This window comes from Lathyrus oleraceus, chromosome 3 (genome assembly GCF_024323335.1).
Source record: "Lathyrus oleraceus cultivar Zhongwan6 chromosome 3, CAAS_Psat_ZW6_1.0, whole genome shotgun sequence".
In the NCBI taxonomy this organism is placed as follows: domain Eukaryota; kingdom Viridiplantae; phylum Streptophyta; class Magnoliopsida; order Fabales; family Fabaceae; genus Lathyrus; species Lathyrus oleraceus.
In genome coordinates, this window is record NC_066581.1 from 300815105 (window position 1) to 300837901 (window position 22797).

General features: G+C 28.2%; 2 protein-coding genes across 2 annotated transcripts; both read left to right on the forward strand.

Moving 5' to 3' along the window:
- The first annotated feature begins 685 nt into the window (after nt 1-685).
- On the forward strand, nt 686-9184 carry LOC127127223 (methylsterol monooxygenase 1-2). Its single transcript, XM_051056358.1, has 3 exons — nt 686-1113; nt 8356-8826; nt 8915-9184. The coding sequence occupies exons 1-3, from the start codon at nt 784-786 to the stop codon at nt 8981-8983; spliced, it is 870 nt and encodes a 289-aa protein (XP_050912315.1). The 5' UTR covers nt 686-783; the 3' UTR covers nt 8984-9184.
- Nucleotides 9185-18491: 9307 nt separating this feature from the next.
- Nucleotides 18492-22531, forward strand: LOC127130959 (methylsterol monooxygenase 1-2). Its single transcript, XM_051059910.1, has 3 exons — nt 18492-18821; nt 21904-22374; nt 22463-22531. Exons 1-3 carry the CDS (start codon nt 18492-18494, stop codon nt 22529-22531), a joined length of 870 nt encoding a protein of 289 aa, XP_050915867.1.
- The last annotated feature ends 266 nt before the right edge of the window (nt 22532-22797 follow it).

The following is a 22797-nucleotide window of genomic DNA, read 5'->3' on the forward strand; positions in this document are numbered from 1 at the left end:
TGCACATGGACTTATAAAGCGCTTTTTTAAAAGCGCCCTCTAAGGGTAACCTTAGAGGGCGCTTTCTGAAAAGCGCCCTGTATTGTTGTCCCTCTATCTCCTCCTTATTTTTTCGCTTCACCTTAGAGGGCGCTTTATTACAAAAGCGCCCTCTAAGGGGCGCTGTCTATTCCAGTTGTTCGCTCCTTATTTTTTCTCTTCACTTTAGAGTGCGCTTTTGTAATAAAGCGCCCTCTAAGGGGCGCTGTCTATTCCAGTTTTTGGCGTAGTGACACAACTGTCGGTGCAATCACAGCCGTGCAAAATTATCGATAAAATCTCAACCGTTAAAATTACACAACCGAATTTTTTGCAGTTCCTCTAAAAATCCGAAAAGATATAGGAAGTTTTTAAAAAAATCAATGATTTAACACTACCGTATTTTTCAAGGTTTTACGAAAAATCGGTATGTTTTTTCACACACTGATATTTTTTTAAAAATTGTATAAATGCATACCGGACTTTTGACATACACTGCCAAATTATTGATTTGTCAAATATAATACGGGTATAATCGAAAATTAGGGTGTGTCAGATTATATTTGAATGATGACCGAAAAAATTCTCTTAAATGAATAGGTTTCACTTAATCCATAAAATAAAATTTGGTTTAGATGCATTTGATAGATAAATTATTGGATGGATATCATGTAATTGCCACTCTATATACAACCGCACAAACTTTCTCTCTCCTTCTCCATTTAAACATATTAAGCTCTATTTTTCTCTCCACATTCTCTCACTATGATCCCTTATCATACTCTGGAAGAATCAAAAGATGCACTTGGTAGAAACCTCACTTTTGCTGAGACAGTTTGGTTCAATTACTCTGCCAAAAAATCTGACTTTGTTCTTCATTGCCACAACACTCTATTCTTGTGCTTGTTTTACTCTATAGCCCCCATTCCATTTGCATTGATTGAGCTAAGTGGATGCAAGAAGTTGAACAAATACAAGATTCAACCTTCGGTTAAAAGGACATTCTTGGAAATGTTCAAATGTTACAAATATGTTATCAAAACATTTATCATTGCTGTTGGTCCTCTTCAGATCGTTTCTTATCCTTTTATTAAGGTATGCAATTATCTTAATTATTAACCTTTTATTTTTTGGATTTAATTATTTTTGAGTTTAAACTATTATCTAAATTATTAACCTTATATTTATTTGGGTTTAATTATGTTTTTGTTGAATTATTTTTAAGTTATGAAAACATTTATCACTGCAAATGAACTCATCTAATCATTAATTAAACTATTATCTTAATTATTAACCTTTTATTTTTTTGGGTTTAATTATTTTTGAGTTTAATTGATGATTCATGAAGGAAAACATTTAGGTGGGGTGTGGAAGCCTTTCCTAAAAATCAAAGACCGGTTCAAACAATTGAACGATAATATCACATATTCATTCAAAAATTTAAAACAATTAGTGTATAAGTTCACATATTTACTCTAATTTATGAATTGTTCAACTTTTACTTTTTCAAACAATATGAATCTTACACAACTTACGCTTATTTTTTAATATTAATAACAATTTTAAATCTTTTATTTTAACTGATTTATGATATTAGTCTTTTAGTCTTTTTATTTTAAATTGAAATAATTTTTGTCTCTTATTCATATTTTTTTTTACCTAATACTGATGATGTATTTGGTTTTAAATAATTGATTTTATTTGTTTGAAATATGATAAGTTATCATATAAATAAATATGTTATTCATTTTAAATGTAAAAATGTGAGGAAAAAATTAAAATTGTTTAAATTTAGTTTAAAAAAATTATTTTCTTTAATGAAATAAAATAGTTCAACTAAAATGGAAAGTGTACCTACTTTTTTTTAATATTTATGTGTGAGTAAAGTTACTTAGGATCAGAAGAATTAAAAAGTTATACATATTTAGTTGTATTAATTTGTTTTTAACAATAGTGGTGTTTGTTTTTTTCATAATTCACATGGTTCTATTTCTAAGAGAAAAGATAGGGATCTTCATTTCTATAAAACTTTACATTTTTTTAAAAATAAAAGTATAATTACTAATAATCATACGAATTAATTGTTTGTCAAATATTTTTATAAATTACTAAAATTTATATTATCATATTTTTATTTTGAAGTATGTTATTCTCAAAAATCATTTTTAAATCTATAAAAGGTAAGCAGATTTTCGTAGCTATATGTTTCAGTTTTTGTAGCTATATCTCAAAAATTATATGTCCCCATTTTTTTATAATAAATTTATTATGTTATATATTTTTGTTGAAAAATATTTATGACAAATTTCTTTAGGAAAAGCTTCAGTAAAAAATAGTTTAAATAGTTATTCTAAAAAGTATGTTAAATATTCCATTCTTTTACTATAATTTCTTTTTGGATATTAAAATTCAAAAAATAACTTAAATTTAAGCCTATTTCAAATAACTTCTTATAAAAATTATTTTTGAGATTTTGTTTTTGAAAAATTTTAATTTTAATTATTTTTTAATCTTTTAATATTGTATATTTTTGTTATAAAATGTTAAAATTAATCTTTCAGTTTATAAAAAATTAATTTAAAAAACTTTTAATATTTTATAAAAATCATTATTAAAAATACAAAAAAATTAAATTAAAACTAAATATACGGGACCACACATAGTTATTTTGGACAAAGTAATAATTGAGTTGCGGATTACACATATTGGTAGGCCATTATTTGTCAGCCTAGGGTAGATGTGATATTCATGACAAATATGTATATATTATTTATTATTTTGTTGGTCCCAAATCATAAATTATTTTGAATATTTTATGCAAATTAAAAAATATAATTAAATTTTATATAAAAAGAAATTATCTAGGAAATTACCATATTATTTTTATTAATTACTAGCTTCCAAACGGGTACTCCCGTGCCCGTTTGTCTATTTTTTTAATATTCACACGCGTCAAAATATAAAACGGATATTTTTTATTTTTTATTTGAATATAAATTTTTTTTTGTAAAAAACTTTGTGATATGGTTTATCTCCCTCTTCCCCGTCTCTCTCTAATCATGTGTTGCTTGTTCCTCTCTCTCTCACGCACGCACGCACGCACATACACATTCTACTAATGCAATGGTGCTTTAAAAAAAGAAATAAAAATCTGCAACATGCTTAAAATAAAATTGCAAATCAGATTTCAGGATTTCAAGCAACCACTTCTTACTTTTGATTTAAAAATGTGGTGAGAGGTTATTAAAATAAACTATATTAAAAGTAAAAAAAACTGCATATTAGAAAATTATAATAGAAAATCAAAAATAAGATAGAAATTTAAATTTTAAAAAGAAAAAACACACACCATTAAAAACCACACCATTTCAAAAAATAGTAGTGTGAATGTTTCTTATTTCGGGGTAGGCGTGGTCTTGACTTGAAATAAGCTTAATCTCTTCTTCAAGAATTAAAAGATCATTGATCGAAATTGAATAAATAAAAATATTATAGAATTAAAAAAATTCAAAAAAAAAGTATGTTAATTGAGAAAGATGGAAGTATTAACTACTCAAGTTATTTATAAAAAGATAATGGGTAATTTTGGAAAAAAATAGGTCATTCCAAAAACTTGTATCCCCTTCACGTAGATCACTAATATTTCAAGTGGATTGATGATTTGACAATATTTTGACCATTCTTTCTTTATAAATGGAAGACAAAGATTAATTACTTGAACTTTTCATCAAATTGGTCATAAATAAATAAAAAATAAAAAACGCTATTGTACCCTTCTGTTATCAGCAAAACCAAAGTAATGTGTCACAAAAAAAAATTTAAAAATTAAAAAGTGATAAAATATAGTTGTTGGGATTCGAAGGCGCGCCCCTATATACTTTACCCCTCGATTTTTAGTAAAACTGAGGTAATATCTCATAAAAAAAATTCAAAATTAAAAGGTGTTAAAATGTAGTTGCCGAGATTCGAAGACGTGTCCTATACACACTTTACCCATCGGTTTCCAGCTCAACCAATGGAATATATGATTTTTTTTAAATTTAAAATATGACGCATCTCTAGTTTACACCTCGGTTTTTTGTTGGGTGAGGTGAAAGTTTCGTCATAAAATGTATTATTATAATTATGTGCGTGTGTGTGTGAGAGAGAGAGAAAATATCTCATTCTCTCTAACTTTCTCTAAAACCTTAGTTCTCTACAATTAGCAATCCTGATCATGACAAACTCATAATGGAGAGCGGTCTTTAAACACAAGTGGATTCCAAAAGTCTAATGGGACAATGAAGGAAGATCTAACAGGGATGCAGACGACATCGGAAGAAGATCCTTTTCTTTCTTCTTCACATCATTCCTAGAAGTTTATGGGGCTTGCGTCATGTATGAAGCTTTACAAAGTTATGGAGAAATTTGTGAGGTTGTTATTCCTTCGAAGAGAGATATTAAAGGCATGAGATATGGTTTTGTGATATTTTTTGACATTCTACATGAAGCTTTAATGGCTACAAAGTTGGATAATGTTTTCATTAGAAGTAGGAAGTTGTATGTCAATATTCCAAGATTTCAAAGAAGGATTCATTGGGAAAATATAACCAAACCTACTCATAAAGATGGATTGAAATTTTGAACGTCCAAAAAAACTGGTTAATGAACTTACGGTTGCTCCCAAAGTTCCTCATAATCCCAACATAGGTATTTCATATGCATAGATCTTGAGATCTAATGAGCCATCTCATATCTTTAAGGAAGAAAGATGCAAAGTTGTTTTTCAAGTTAGGGAGAAGGACTTAACTAGAAGAGAAACAAAAGAGTATCATAAGTGCTCTACTCCTTGAAAAAGATAAGCTTGGTTCAGCCATTGCAAGTCTGGAAAAGGAAGTCACATTGTTAAAGTCCAAACTTGACAATATGATAAAATTTATTCATATATTGAACAATTGTTTTAATATGTTATATGAGATCTAGGAGATTGGGGAGAATAAGGAAATAGAGTTTGACTATAGTTCCGTGAACAAAAAGGTCAAATTCTCCACTAAGAATTTTGTTGCTCCTAAAAAGAAAAATAAGTTTCTAATGAAGGACCACGTGTCCCAGCATCCCGCTCAACATGTGTCCCCTCACAACAAAGGCAAGAAGAAATCATTTTATAGGTGTCACCATTGTGGAAGATATGGCCATATAAGATCTTTTTGTTATAGACTGTATGGATGTCCTTAGTCTTATAGTCAGCCAAGGAACAACAGAAGGAAAGGGAAGAAAACTCAAGTAGAGAAAGTATGAAAATCCAAGGAAATTGTAATTCTTCTTATAGATCATACATCTCTTTGAATTCCCCTAAGAGAAGATTTATATTTTTCTAGTGGATGTTCAAGGCACATGACTGGTGAAAAGAGCTTACTTGGAAAGTTAAAGCCCTACTCTAATAATTATGTTAACTTTGGTAATGAAGTTAGAGGAAGAATCAAAGGCATGGGCAAACTAGCTAGTCCAGGTTTTCCTTGTATTGATGATGTGTTATTGGTAGAAGGATTAACTACTAACTTGTTCAACATAAGTCAACTATGTGATCAAGGTATGAACGTTAGCTACAACAAGTCTGAATGTATCATCTCTAGTAAAGATCAAGAGGTGCTAATGAAGGGTTCAAGATCCAAATACAATTGCTATATGTGGATCTCTCAGCCCTCATCCAAGGTTAAGAGCATGGAGGAGATCATATCTAAAGATGATGTCAAAACTAAAGATTGAAGAAGGTAAAAAAAAATTGTGTGTGTCAAGTTGAGAAGCAAACCAAGACGTCATACAAGATGCTTCAACATCTTACTCAGGTTTCTGAATTACCACTTCTAATAATAGTAAAATAGATATATAATTTCAATAATAAAAAGAGTTTTTTATATTCTAAAAATAAATATTTTATATGAATAAATCTAATCTCTACGCAAAAAATTAACTAAATTGTATATTTAACTATAAAAAAATTAAATCGGTTTTATTCAGCAATTAAATTATATATTTGTATATTTAAATATAAGTAATTAATAAAAATATTTTTCACCTTCTATTAATCAATATAAAAACTAATATTAAATTACCAAATAATTTTTTTAGTTTTCATCTCTAGAACTGTTTTTAAGAATTAATTTACCAAATGAATTTTTTAATTTTTTAATTTTAAAAACCGTTTCGAAAAGTTATTTATTAAATGATTTTTTTGCTTTATTATCTTCTTAAAATCACATTTTAAAACAGTATTATAAAATATATTTTGAAAACTTAATTAAAATGCAAAAGTGATTAAAAATTCAAAGCGACCCTTGATGTTTTGTGATTTTGATTTTACAGGTCATTTATGTTAATTAGATTAAGGTTTTCACTACGAAGAAGAACTTAGACGTGAATGTTTTCCATGTTCTTGCACACAACACACAAAATAATTAGACATGATGAAATTGAAAATGGTTTAAGAAATATTTTTATCAAATTTCAATTTCTAAATAGATAGATGGTTGAAGCTTAGAGCATAACAAACCAATCCAACCAAAGCAAACAAAATATAATATATTGAACAAGATTTCTAGGACAAGACAAAAAACAAGAGTTTTATTTAAATGTACTCATTTTATATATACATTCATTCATTACATTGATATAAATATAAATTATCATCATTTATAGTGAGAGAAGTAGCTCCATCATTCATTTTTAAATTATAACAAAATGAACAACATTTCCAAAGCTATCTTATTCATATTTTCACCAATTTTTGCTTCTCTTCAAGCTAAAGAGCTTCATGACGCAGCCAAGTGAATAGAGGTTGCGTCATGTTATAGCACCACCATTATCGAAGTTGTTATTCTCACCATTACTAGAATCGATACTACTTCTTCAATATATTATATTCCGGTGGTGAAAGGAGTAGTTGCTATTCCGATAATGGTGAAACTAAAACATGATGGGTGAGAGCAACCACAATTCCTACGCCAACCTTTGTTAGTTGCATCATGAGGCTTCTCAGCTTGAAGGAAGCAAAGATCACTGAATATATGAATACAACAAACACAACTTTGAAAATGTTGTTTATTTTTTTTATATTTAACTAGCGTCCAAACAGGCACGCGTTTGTCCGTTTTTTTTAATATTCACACGTGTCAAAATATAAAAGGATATTTTTTATTTTTTATTTTAATATAAATGGTTTTTGTAAAAAACTTTGTGATATGGTCTCTCTCTCGCACGCACGCATGCACGCATTCTACTAATGCAATGATTCTTAAAAAAAAACTGCAACATGCTTAAAATAAAATTGCAAATCAGATTTCAGGATTTCAAGCAACCACTTCTTACTTTTGATTAAAAACTATGGTGAGAGGTTATTAAAGTAAACTATATTGAACGTAAAAAAACTGCATATTAGAAAATTATAATAGAAAATCAAAAGCAAAATTAAAATTTAAAATTTAAAAAGAAAAAGCAAACACCATTAAAAACCACACCATTTCAAAAAATAATAGTGAGAACTGGGGGTAGGCGTGGTCTTGACTTGAAAGAAGCTTAATCTCTTCTTTAAGAATTAAAAGATCATTGATCAGAATTGAATAAATAAAAATATTATAGAATTAAAAAAATTCAAAAAAAAAAGTATGTTGATTGAGAAAGAGATGGAATTTTTAAAAAATAGAAGAAGATTTTTAACTTGTGTCATCATTGAATAATTAATGGAAGTTATAGATATTATATTTTTTTGTGAAAGATGAAAGTTAGTTTATCAATTGGTGACGAACAAAAGATACCAATAACTCAAGTTATTTATAAAAAGATAAGGGATAATTTTGAAGAAAAAAAATAGGTCATTCCAAAAACATATATCCCCTTTATATATAGTTATAGATATAAAAACTAAAAATTAAAAAAATTAAATAGAAAGAGAAAAAAATAGTAAAATAATATTAAGAAAAACTAAATATTATATTAAAATCGTAAAACTACTTATAAACGGAGGAAGTATATATTTTTTTTCGCTCATCACATCGTTTAAAATATTTGCATATAATTTTAAAAAATATAATAATATTGTTATTAGATATTACATATTTTTATTAAGTTAATATTATTAATTAGTTGGAAGTAATGTACATAATAATAATTAAAAAATATAATAATAATAATTTTAAATAAATTTTATATGTTAAAATGATATTATTTTATTTTAAATATGATGGAGTAATATTTCATATGCTCTTAACATAACTAATATTTAATAATTTTTACCATATTATATATTTTTGCTTTTTTTTAACTAAGAATTCATTTTAATTTTTCACCACAAATTTTATATAGTGGCTTGGAATCAGAACAAGTTTGTCTTTGCCATCAAGGTGGGAGTTATTTTGGCAATTATTAGTTTATTTTCTTATAGAAGATTATGCAAGCTACTGGATTCATAGGATGCTACATTGTAAATGGGGTTATGAAAACATCCATAAAGTTCATCATGAATACAAAACACCTATTGGATTTGCAGGACCATATGTTCATTTGTTTGAGTTATGGAGTTTTGGTATCCCTGCATTACTTGGTCCAATATTGGTTCCAGGACACATTGTAACCTTCTGGTTATGGTTCATTTTACGACAGTTAGAAGCCATTGAGACACATAGTGGTTATGAATTTCCTTGGAGTTTCACAAAATATATACCATTTTATGGAGGTCCTACATATCATGATTATCATCATTCTGTTGGTGGAACAAGTCAAGGAAACTTTGCGTCTGTATTTACCTACTGTGATTATATTTATGGAACACAAAAGGTAACCTTCATTTTTTTAATTATATTTAATGTTATGTTATCTATTTTTATTGAACACTAACTAATACAATTTACTTATGTATTTGAAGGGGTACCAATATAAAAAGAGGATATACGAGAATATGTCTCCTAGTAACACTTTCAACAAGGTGGAGTAGTTGTTTAATCCTATTAAAGGATATCTTATATAATTGAGGCATTTTGTTTGCTCTATATCATAACAATGGTTGGTTACTTAGTTGAATAATTTAGTTAGTTTACTAATAATTGGCACTTTAACTTATGCCAAAATATGTTATTTCAATAATATTACTTCTTTTAATATGGGAAGCTTAACCTGACATTTTTTTTTATTATCAGTTTTGTGTCACTCAAATTTCTTTCGTTGATTTTAAGCCTTCACATTTTTATTTATTTTCTCTAGTTTCATGAGCATTTTAAGGTTGTCGGTCTTTTAACAAAAAAAGTTTAATGTTTGTCGAAATAATAAGCTAGAAACCATGATTGATTGGAGTTTAAATCTTTTGATGAAGGGTTGTTGTCTTCTATATTTGAATTTGTATCGATATGTTGATAATGGCTTAAACCCGTATGGAATGAACAGGATCCGACTCATTCTCTCTAGAGCACGCTAAACTCTTGAAGAGTACTTAGGCTTACATAAGCGAGGTGAGTCCGACCTCGAGTCCTTGACTTGTTCGCCACCCAACTAAGAATTCAATTCAACTTTGGGTATAAATAGTTAACTCAACCACAATCACATGATGATTTATTGATATTATGTGAATGAGTCCCAGAAAAAAGAAGATGACAATGACAACCATGAAAGTGCAATGTTCGTAACGGATGTAAATGATTATTATAGTAAAGGCCGAGGGAGAAGCATGACATTAATGAGCAGTAACCTAGTAACGAAAGCTTGATGGCCAAAGTAAACTAGACTGATAGTGAACTTGGAAGTAAGTGGTCATATCAATCCATCACTTATTTAGATATCAAACAAATTGAGGTTTTGTTTGCACAACACATGAATGGTATCAAACATTGTACTTTTACAAATACAGTATGGGCCCACCGCAGGGTTGGTAAAACTAACCGAGGTTGGACCTATTTCTTCAAAGAGTATTTATGTATCTCAACCATTATTTCATAATGGTGAGCACAAGACACATATACATCTCTAGCGCATATTACATCCTAGAAAGGATGCAAGTAGTCATGGATAAGTTTTTTTGTCATAACGATATCCTTCAAACTGACATCCTAAACATCCAGCAATAATAATAGGAGGGGAATGCACAAGAGGGCGCAAAGGAGTTGGATCCCCAACCTCTATTTGCAAAATGACTTCAAGCTGCCTTCCTCGGTAACATTTGATGGAAAGAGCGATCTGTTAGAACATGTCATTGCCATCAATACGCAAATGAAGGCAAATGAAGATAATTTGTGTGGCGGATTCCTTCAAATGTAAGCTTATGGAAAGAACGAAATTGCGCTCATACATGAACCTTCCTAGGTTCTCCGTGGCCAATTATTAAGATCTCTTTATAAAATCAATACACCAATTTCAACGAGCGTGCATTGAAAAGTATCTTCCATCATTTTTTTAATATGTATGAGGGACACCCAAAATCATTATAAGAATTCCCGGTGAGGTCCAATGAGGCCACCAACAAAGTAGTCAACCCCAATCATGCTAATAATGTGAATTGGGGTCTGAAACTGCTTGGTGCGAGCATCCAGAGTTCCTTCCTTTCATCAAAGGAGTTTGGAATTCGACTAATATTTGGGGTAAGAGTAAATTTGTGATGAAAGAGAAGCTTAAACTCTTTAAGGATAATCTAAAGAGATGGAATGTGGAGGTTTTTAGAAAAGTGGATTTTGAGGTTAAAAATACAATTAAAAAGACGCACATATTGGATTTGGAAGTTGTAGATCTTCTTAATCAATATGGAGGTGATTTTATAGCTTGTAAAAGATTTCAAGCATCCAAGAATGTGTGGTTGAATTTAGAACGTAAAGATAGTATGGTGATACAAAAATCTAAGTTTATGTGGTTTTTAGAGGGAGACACCAATTCGTGGTTCTTTCATTCTTTTATGAGGCACGGGTTTTGTAAAGATAATATTATTTTTTTCAACTCAACAAGAGGTAGGCTTACGCAAGTTGACAAAGTCAAGGTGGAAATCAACGATCATTTTGTGCTTATCTTTAAAGAACCTTGAGGGCATACACCAAAGTTAGTAGGAATGAATTTTAACATGTTAAGCAACTTAGATTGTACTTGGTTAGAAGAACTGTTTTGTGTGTATGAGATTAAAGAAGCGGGTTGGCCTGGTGAGGGTGATAAAAGTCCGAGTTCAGATGGTTTCAACTTGGTTTTTTTCAAAACTTGTTGGAACATTATTAAAGGTGATTTGGTAGCTTTCATAAAAGAATACCATTCCAATGCCATTCTCCCCAAAGCTATCACAATGAGCTTTCTTACTTTAATTCCAAAGGTTGAAGGTCTTATCGAGGTGAGTTACTTAGACCAATTTGTTTGGTTTCTAGATTATACAAGATTGTGGCCGAAATTCTTGCTTCTAAATTGAAGAGAGGTATCCCTTCTTTGATCTCTAGGAATCAATTTGCTTTTGTCCAAGAAAGATAAATGGTAGAAAGAGTTATAGTAATCAATGAAATTATGGATTATGCTAAGAGGTTCAAGAAGGAGAGCTTAATTTTAAAAATAGACTTTGAAAATACTTATGATAGTGAGTCTAGGAGTTATCTCATTAGTGTCATAAAGTTGACGTGGTTTGGAGATAGGTGGAGGAAGTGGATGGGAGGGTGTGATTTTTCTAGTAGCTTCTCCGTTTTTGTTAACGGAAGTACATATTAGGATTTTGAGGTGATTAGGGTCCTAAATCAAAGGGACCATTTGTCCCCTCTCCTTTTTTTGTTTGTGATGGAAGTTCTATCAGGGTTGATGAATAATGTTGTCTCCATGGGGTAGTTTCGTCCTTTTTGCTCCAATTAGGAGATTCACTTTAAAATGTTGCAATTTTTAGACGATACCATGATTACTAGAGAATGCTCGTGGGATAATGATGCAAGCCACAAATGCACAGAAATGTGAAGTAGTAAAATATATCGAATCACAAGGAGATATGTTTAATTACAGATTTTTACTCTAGCGATGTATATCTAAAGTGATCAAAATATTTGGGATTCATTGCAAATGAATAAAATTAGATGAATAAAAAAACTACATGAGGTATATGATTATTTGTCTCGAAGTACCCAATTGACTCTCCTAATCGAATACGAGAAAAACATATTAAGTTATAGAAAATTGACAAAAAATTGTACAACACCTACTTTCATAGTGTGTGTACTATCTCAAATGAATAATTCATCTTCTTTCACTAGCCCATAATATTAATCTGAGAACTCCTATTTTAGCACAGTTATGCGGATTTCTTAACCAAGAGCTAGACACCTTACCAGTCGCACCACAACTTGGTTATTTAGCATTCCACTCTTGAATACTGAATCATTACAATTCAATACATAATTGGTATCTGAGTTGCCTTTGCTTCCGCTACTGACACAAATATGTTTAAGCATTCAGATTTTAGAATTACTTTTTCTCTTGTTTTTCTTGTTATTCGTATAAGGAAAATTTAATTGGGGTTTGCCATGAGATCTGTCTCACAACCCTGTTAGACGAGGGCAATGATCTAAAGGGGGGTGAACAGATCGAAAATACAAATTTTGATTAAAAAACTATTTTTAAAAATATTTTCTATGGCAAGCGAAAATGATTCCGGATCAAAACTCGTCTATCCCAAACCGTTATTGGAAGAAACAAATATGCGTATTAGAGTGTAACGAAATGAAATTAACGTATCACAATGATGAGAAAACAAATAAATATGCTTTTGAACTACGCATCTACCTTAGCCTTCGCAAACCTTTGCGGAAAGGGAATCAGTGGTTTATAGGATGAAGGAGCAACATAAGGTGCTTCCTTCACTACATTTTTGACAATATCCCTTTTAGGTGATGTCGGTGGATTTTCCTCAATCTCTATATTTTCCTTACCATAACTATAATCAACATTTTTATCTTTCTCCCAGGAATTCTCAACCTGTTTACCACTTTTGTTTGTCACAACATTCATATATCTATCAGGAAAGGACCTTAGAGTGATAGAAGATGAAGCTTGCAGTTGTGTGACTTGGGAGATTCAAGTCTAATGTTCTGTTGTGAGTCTAGAGGGACTCGATCATAGTGGTTAGCTGCCTTAGAACTTCACTGGTATGGAGATTTTAATAGATCAAATCTTCATTTTGGTGATTTTGCATCACAACAAAATTCTCCATTAACATTTCAAGGTTGGATTGTTGGGGACCTCGTGGTCCCACAACATACTAGGGGTAGTTATTATAAGGAGAATTTGGGAAATTCATCCACCCATTATTATAGAGGTTGGGGTATGGGTTTCTATAGTTATTGATCTCATAGTTGACCATATCTTAGATAGATCCTATGGCGAGGATCATTTTGAAGAAAATAGAAAAGGTTGCTTTAGTCTATACGATGCTAGAATAAAACTTCAATGTCAAAAAATATCTCTCTGACAACGGCGTCAAAAACATGATGCAAGACACAAGTGCACGATAATGTGAAGTAGTAAAAGATATCGAACCATATGGAGATATGTTTGATTACCAATTTTTACTCTAGCGATGTATATCTAAAGCGGTCAAAATATTGAGGATTTAGTGAAAATGAATAAAATTAGCATAAATAAAAATAGGACATAGGGATATGATTATTTATCTCGGCATATCCAATTGACTCTCCGTATCAAATACAAGAAAAAAAATGAAGTTATAGAAATTAGACAAAACTTTATACAATACCTACTTTCGTAGTGTGTGTACTCTCTCGGATGAATAATTTGTCTGCTTTCGCTAGCTTATATTATTCATCTAAGAAGTCATATTTTAGCACAAGTATGTGAATTTCTCAAACAAGAGTGAGACACCTTGTCAGTGGAACCACAACTTGATTGATTATTAATCCGCTCTCAGATACCAAATCATTACCTTTCGGTACATTATTGGTATCTAAGATGCTTTTTCTTTCACAACCGACATAAATATGTTTAAGCATTCATATTTTAAAATAATTTTTTCTCTTTTTTTTCACGTTATTCGTATAAGGAAAATTCAACTAAGGTTTTCCCTGATATAGGTTTCACAACCTTTTGTCCCTAATGGAATATTCACTCATTGTGAGATTGATCACAAATAAACATAGATTAAACATAGCAGGCATAATTAAAATAAAAGAAAAAAGAAAAAAACCTGAGTAAAAACAAATTCACTTAGGATAGAGGAAAGTTCTCTAAAAATGACAACTGAAACTTAGAACTGAAACCTAAAATAAGACAATGTAGTAGGGCAAGGAAAGATGTGTTCTCAAGCTAATGATCAGCCTATTTATAAAAAATATTCACCATAAATCACCCTAAATTTGAATAAATGCAATTAAGGCCTTTGATCATTGAGTTGGAGCAGTTTGGAACTTCAAAAGTTCAAAAAACGTTACAAAATACCAGATTCGCTGTTGGAACTGAGCTCAACACTGGTCGTGTCAAGGAACACAACCTGCCTGTGTTGTCCTGTGAAAATTTGAAGTGGAAGGATTATGGGGCCAACACGGCCCATGTCAATTGACACGACCAACCCGTGTTGACCATGGAAGACTTGTATTGAAAATTCTATTTTTTGCACGAATTCCAATCTTTTTGCTTAAGATTGGTTCGACTATTCTTTATTGCCTGGAAGCATTAAAAACACATTGAAACGCATAAAAAGGAAATAAAACAATAAAACCACACCATAAAACGGAAATAAATCAAGGTAAAAATACATTGGGTGCACCACTTATTAGATAACTTGTGGAGTATTAAAGTCGTCTTTAGGGGGTTCGAGTTGGTATTAAGATTAAGTGTAAATTTATTTAAGCAAAATATCCTTTTTAGTCCTGTAACTTTACTTCGGGATCCATTTTGGTCCCTTAAATTTTAAAAGTGTCAAAATGGTCCCTCAATTATACATAATGTGTTACGATAGTCCTTTCCATTTACTCAGTTAGTCAAAGGCAATGAAATGACCTATTTGGCACTGATGTGGAATTTGAAATGGCTAGGTGTAGTTTTATTTTGTCAATTTGGAAGTCATGTGTATACCACATAATAAATAAAATTTATTTGAAAAACATAAACCAATTTTTTGAAGTCAACCTCAACGAAGAAGATGAAGATCATAGTTCTTGCCCAGAATAAATTGAAACCCAGAAAAATTCATGCCCAGAAAAAATATAAACCAATTTTTTAAAATCAGCCACAATGAAAAGAAATTCTCACCCCATTCTCTAGTATAAATTGAAATCCCTCACTTCTATCATGAGAAACTCCTTTTTTGTTTGAATTAGAATTTAGATTTGACTGGTTTTTGAATCAAAAGAAAAAGTTATACGGTCGCAATGAGAGATCTTGATCTCAATTGTATATAGGATTTCGATTTTCATTTGTGAAAGATTTGTGAAATAGTTTTAGAGTTTTGATTTCGATTAAGATTTCAGTTTTGGTTTTTAGGTATAATTTCAATTTGTGAAATAATTTAGGGTTTGTACAATTTCATATTTATGAAATAAATTATGGGTTAAGCAAATCTTAATGTCAATGTTTCAGCAGTGATTAATTCAGAGCAATAAATTATCTATAAAAAAAGATGAGATGGAGTCTCACTTGGGTGGAGCCGTAGGCCATCGCAGCAGCACAATTACATCACCTGCGGAAAAAAAACACATATCAGAGTTGTTTTGTGAAAAGAGAATAGCAAGGGGGTTAAACATGTTTGGCACCCGCAGAAAATATTGTATCACCTATTATATACAGACACAAATTTATCTTATATAATATCTGGCCTTAGAAGAAGTATTTCAAATTTCATACCACACACTCTAATACTTTAACAACATGATTTCACAAATCAAAAATAAGAGAAACGATTTATGTAGAATTAAAGTTAGAGAAGAAGAGATAATGTGGAATAATATTACCTCTAGTTTTTAAGATACAAGGTATTATAAGGTTCTTTTTAAGATACAAGGTATTATAAGGTTCTTTACAAGATTGAAATAATATTTTGTTTGAAGATGGGTGTAAAGATGTGAGTAAATTGTTCAATCTTGTAAAGATACTCACTTGGGAATGGGTGGTTGTCAATTTTAAATTGTTGGTTGATTATAGTTTTGACTTGTGGAATTTGAACCATTGACTTATAAAAAAACATTTCATTATTTTATTTTATTATTTAATTTTTATTATTATTTTCGAAAACACATTAACTAAATTATGAGTTGTACTAATCAACCTTATATTAACTAAAATTGATTTATTACGTAAAACTATTTTTTGATATCAGAACACTCAATAACTAAATTATAAACTATATTAATTAAATTATTACACTTAAATAATCAATTTTATTTTTTCACTTAAAATTATTTTTATTATCAGGATACATATTAACCAAATTATAAATTATATTAACAAATATTTTTATAAATCATTAATCAATGTTGTTTTATTAACCAAATTATAATTTTATTAACAAATTATAAATTATATTAACAAATATTTTTTATTATCCAAATTAAAAATTGTTTTAACAAATATCTTTTATAAACTATCGAATATGTTAGCAATTAAATGTAAGATTTTGGTGTCGAAATAGTATTTTGATGTAAAAGAAATAGCATTTTTGTACATTTTACATAGAATAGTGAAAAACCAAAATTAAGAAGAAGACACGTCATTTTATATTATTTTAACATTATTTATGAAAAATAAAGGAGGGATATTTAGAGAGAGTGAGATATATCATTTATAAAAAAATATGTTAGGCATATATGTCTTCAAAGAAAAGAGTTGTCTATACAATCATCAAATATAAAAAATTAAAAGAATGATGGGGAGTAAACGAATCTATTAAACCCAATTCGTCATTGTGATCTATATTTATAGTGAATCAACTATGTAACATATAGTTTTTAAAAAAAATATGTTTGATCTCACATTTTCAATTTATTTAATCCATAAGAGTTACTTTAATAAGAATAAGAAGCAAATGAAAACAAAGGACTACATGTGTGTAACAACTAACAACCGAGTAAATTATGATATGCGGTGCTCGTGTCAAGTAAGATGTCTTGTCTCTTATCACTCCAATAAATTATATTAATTGCTACAATAAATATTTACAATTTTATTGAAAAATATAATCAATTTATTTACATTAAAATATTATTAAAAACAATATCATACTTAAGAGTTTTACACCAAATAATATATAGTCAACATATTTTTATAAGCGAAGCTATCGGGGTACCCATCATTTATTTTCATGCTCCAGATATATATCATGAACGCGAGATGGTGTGTTAAGAGTCACACATCGGATAATATGTGGCATGAACATATCCTTTTAAGTGGGAGCAAATGAGAGAAAAATTTTACTTTAGAGATTTTTCTTTAAGAGCAACACACATTTGTGAGAGACACACCACATATTCATACAAAATCTTAAGATGATATGAGTGTGGTTTCTCCCACTTATAAATGCTCCAATCTCCACATTTCTAATCAATGTGGGACTTCCTCACACTACTCACACTTGTAATTCTTTTTCAACATTCTCCTTCAAGTGTGAGTCTATTCACAATGCTTCCCCTCAAGTGAAAACTCTTTTATCCACAAATATTTGTATCGTCATTGACACTTTTCAATGGGGCACCTTCTACCCAGTAGAGAATTTCGAAACAAGTGACTTGGTCCTTTCACTCAAACCAAAGGTTCATGATACCATTATTGGGGTCAACACGAGAGAACATTTTTATTTTGGGATTTTTTCGGTAAGAATAACACACATTTATGAGAGACAAATCATATATTCACCCAAAATCTTAAGGTGATAGGTGTGTGGGTTCTCCCACTTATAAATGTTCAAGTCTCCACATTTCTAACAAATATTGGACTTTTCCACACTACTCACACTTGTAAATTTTTTTGTAACAGTTTTTTATGGTTGAGTTATACTCAACCACATTTTTTAACATTAACAAAATTTGAATTATAGGTCTACATTATATACATATTTAATTCAACCAACAGATACCACATATCACAACCTACCATTTGTTAAATGATATTTGTAAAAGTGTCGTTCAAGATTCTGAGTTTGAACTCCGTTTTGGATACGAACCAATATTAAATCTTTTGAAGAAGAACTTTCCCATCTATTATGATTCGCCTTAACTCGAGAAATTAATGTCTACAATTGAATGCAAAAAATATCTAATTTACAATAATAATAATAATAATAATAATAATAATAATAATAATAATAATAATAAAAAACACATACTAATTTAATTATCTAATCAACCAAATAAATTCTAGTACTCACTCATTTCCAATTTGGTATCAATATTATATCATTTTCTTGTAGAATAAAATCCACTTTTGTGCATCACATCAACTTTAACTCTCCTTTTCCTTATAAACATACTAAGTTCTATTTTTCTTCTCCACATTCTCTCACTATGATTCCTTACCATACTCTTGAAGAATCAAAAAATGCACTTGGGAGAAACCTCACTCTTGCTGAGACACTTTGGTTCAATTACTCTGCCAAAAAATCTGACTTTGTTCTTCATTGCCACACCACTCTATTCTTATGCTTGTTTTACTCTACAGCCCCTATTCCATTTGCATTGATTGAGCTAAGTGGATATAAGAAGCTTAACAAATATAAGATCCAACCTTCTGTGAAAAGTACATTCTTGGAAATGTTCAAGTGTTACAAATATGTCATCAAAACATTTATCATTGTTGTTGGTCCTGTTCAGATCGTTTCTTATCCTTTTATTAAGGTATGCAATCCTAATTTATATATATTTGTTTTATACACTACAAAATTAACTCATCCAATCATGAATAAAATTAGGGTGTACGAAAATAGGATTAACCAAACTTAATTATTAATCTAAATTGTATTGCATCATAAAAAATTAAACTATTTAAATAGTTAACGAATTTAATCATTTCATTTAAATAATTATAATTCAATTTAAAATCGATTTAGCATCAGTTTCATTTTATATACGGTTTAATTATATAAAATATTTTTTTTATAAAAACAAGAAAGAAAAAAATTGAAAGTGAAAAAAAATATATATATAATATAATAATTTTTATTACAATTTTTTTAAAAAAAGTAAAACTACCTATAATTTAGAAAAATATAGTAAAAAGTATTTGTATTAGGAAAAATATAATATCATTTTATTGAAAAAATATTCTAAATATAAAAAATGTTTATTATTCCAAAAAATAGAAAATATAATTTCTTTAAAAAAAATTGAAAATAAAAAATAATTTTTATTCCAAAAAATAAAAACATACTTGTTTTGGAAAAGAGTTTAAAATATAAAAAACATAATTTGGAAATTAAAAAAATTAATTTTAAAAGAGTTCAAAATATAAATTTGGTTTATAATTGCAAACTGATTATAAACTAATTTATAAATACAAATTGATTCTAAAGGATTTAAATTGAATTAATATTATTTTAGCAATCAATTATATTTTTATTGAAATGATTATTGCAAACTGAATCGAATCACAAATATAGTTTAGTTAAATACAATTTATGAACCATAAACATCCTAAATTAACCTAATATCTTAATTATTAACCTTTTACATTTTTAAGTTTAATTATTTTTGAATTTAATTGGGAAAACATCCACTGAGGTGTGGAAGACTAACCAAGAGGTCAAAGACTCGTTTAAATAAATAAGATAACACATGTTCACTCAATACTTTAAAGGCATGAGTGTATTAATCTTCTCATATATAAAGTATTCAACATTCATTTTTCCAAACAATATAAAACTTATCCAACTCACCTTGTATCTTAATATTAATAATAATTTTAAATCTTTTATTTTAACCAATTTATGATATTAGTCATTTTATTTCAAATTGAAATACTTTGTCTCTCGTCCAAATTTTTGTACTTAACATTGCTAATGTGTTTAGTTTTAAATGATCGAAATATGACAAATCATTGTATAAATAAATATGTCATCATAAAGGGAAGTATCAATATAAATGTAGAAGATTCGCCGAAATAAGTGAGAGACACATGATATATTCACACAAAAAATTAAGACAAAAAATGTATGAATCATTTCACTTATAAAATGTTTAGCCTTTCTTGTTTTTTAGTAGTGTGAAACTTATACAACACACGTTTGTTTCAGAATGTTAATAACAATTTTAAAACTTTTATTTTAACCGATTTATGATATTAATCTTTTTATTTTAAATTGAAATAGTTTTTGTCTCTCATCATTTTTTCTATCTAATATCGATGTATTTAGTTTTAAATGATCAAAATATGATAAAACATTGTATAATTAAATATATCATCAATTTTTAATTTAAAAATGTAAAAAAAAATTGTGTGGATTTAAAATTTAAAAAATAATTATTTTGTTAAGAAATAAAATAGATCAACTAAAACTGAAAATGTACTTACTTTTTTTATATTTAAGTGTGAGTAAAGTTACACATGCATTTCATTTTGGATCTATAAGGTTTAAAATATTATACATATTTGTCATGAAGGGAGGGGTATAGTTGTATTACTTTGTTTTTATCAATAGAGGCTTTTTTCATTATTCACATGGTTTTATTTCTAGGTGATAATATACGGATCTTCATTCCTATAAAATTTTACATATTTTGTAAATAAAATAAAAGTATAATTAATAATAAATTATGGTTTAGTAATTGTTCTTAAAATGCTATCTAAATATTAAAATGTAAAAAAAGTACTTAAATTTGTAGTTATTTCAAATAATTTTTTATAAAATCATTTTTGAGATACATCATTTTAAAAAATTGTGATTTTAATTATGTATTAATCTTTAAAAATGTATATTTTTTTATAATATATTAAAATTAGTATTTTCAATTTATAAAAGAACAAATTAAAAAATAATAAGATTTAAGATTTTTTTTAATTAAAATCAATTTTTTAAAATTAAAATAAACGGAATCACTATTTATTACAATTGAAATATTGCTAAGAGTATCCTTAAACAAAATATTGTGCCGACTTTGTCATGAATATCGTTAGTTTTTTAAAATTTAAATTAACAGGAACACTATTTGTTTTTTATTAATTATATATATATATATATATATATATATATATATATATATATATATATATATATATATATATATATATATATATATATATATATATATATATATATATATATTTGTCATGGATACACTTTAGCCTCAGAAATAATGGCCTACTTTGTTAGTCCCAAATTATAAATTATTTTGAGTATTTTATTTACATTAAAAAGTATAATTAATAATTTATAAAATAAAAAAATTATGTCTGACATTACAAAACTATTATTTTTTATTAATTATATAAAAATAAAGATTAAAAAAATAAATAGAGAGAAATAAATAGTAAAAAAATATTAAGAAAAAAATAAATGATGTATTAAAATCGTAAAACTACCTATAATTTAGATGATTTATAATTTGAAACCAAGAAAGTATATTCCTTTTTTTTGTCTTATCTCGTCGTTTAAAGTTTTTCATCTAGATAATATTGTTATAAGATATTACACACTTTTTATAATTTAACATTATTAATCTGTTGGAAATAATGTATGTAATAATAATTAAAAAAATAAAAAAGTTATTAAAACTTTTTATATTAAATGGTTAAAATAACATTTATTTTAAAATAAATTTTATCCATTAAAATGATATTAATTTATTTTAGAAATGAGGAAGTAATATTTCATATGCTCTTAATATAACTCATATTTATGAAATTTTTACTATATTGTATGTTTTTTCGTTTTTCTTAGTGAGTAAGAATTTATTTTATTTTTTGACCACAAATTTTATTTAGTGGCTTGGAATCAGAACAAGTTTGCCATTGCCATCAAAGTGGGAGTTATTTTGGCAATTATTAGTTTACTTTCTCATAGAAGATTATGCAAGCTACTGGATTCATAGGATGCTACATTGCAAATGGGGTTATGAAAACATCCACAAAGTTCATCATGAATACAAAACACCTATTGGATTTGCAGGACCATACGCTTATTGGGTTGAGATTTGGATTTTTGGTATCCCTATATTATTTGGCCCAGTATTGGTTCCAGGACACATTGTAACCTTCTGGTTATGGTTCATTTTGCGACACCTAGAAACCATTGAGACACATAGTGGTTATGAATTTCCTTGGAGTTTTACAAAATATATACCATTTTATGGAGGCCCTGCATACCATGATTACCATCATTTTGTTGGTGGAAAAAGTCAAGGAAACTTTGCGCCGGTATTTACCTACTGTCATTATATTTATGGAACACAGAAGGTAACATTTATCTTTTTATTATATTTTAAAGTTACTTTATCTGTTTTTATTGAACACTAACTAACATAATTTACTTATGTATTTTAAGGGATACCAATATAAAAAGAGGATGCACGAGAAAATGTCTCCTACTTACACTATCAATAAGGTGGAGTAGATGATCAATGCTATTAAGGGATATCTTATATAATTGAGTCATTTTGTTTGCTCTATATTACCATAACATATGGTTGGTTACTTAGTTGAATAATTTAGTCAGTTTGCTAATAATTGGCACTTTAACCTATGTCAAGTATGCTCTTTCGATGATATGACTTCTTTTAATATGGAAAGTTTAACCTGATATTTTTTATTTTTTTATCAATTTTGTATCACTCAAATTTCTTTTGTTGATTTTAAGCCTTCGCCTCTTTATTTATTCTC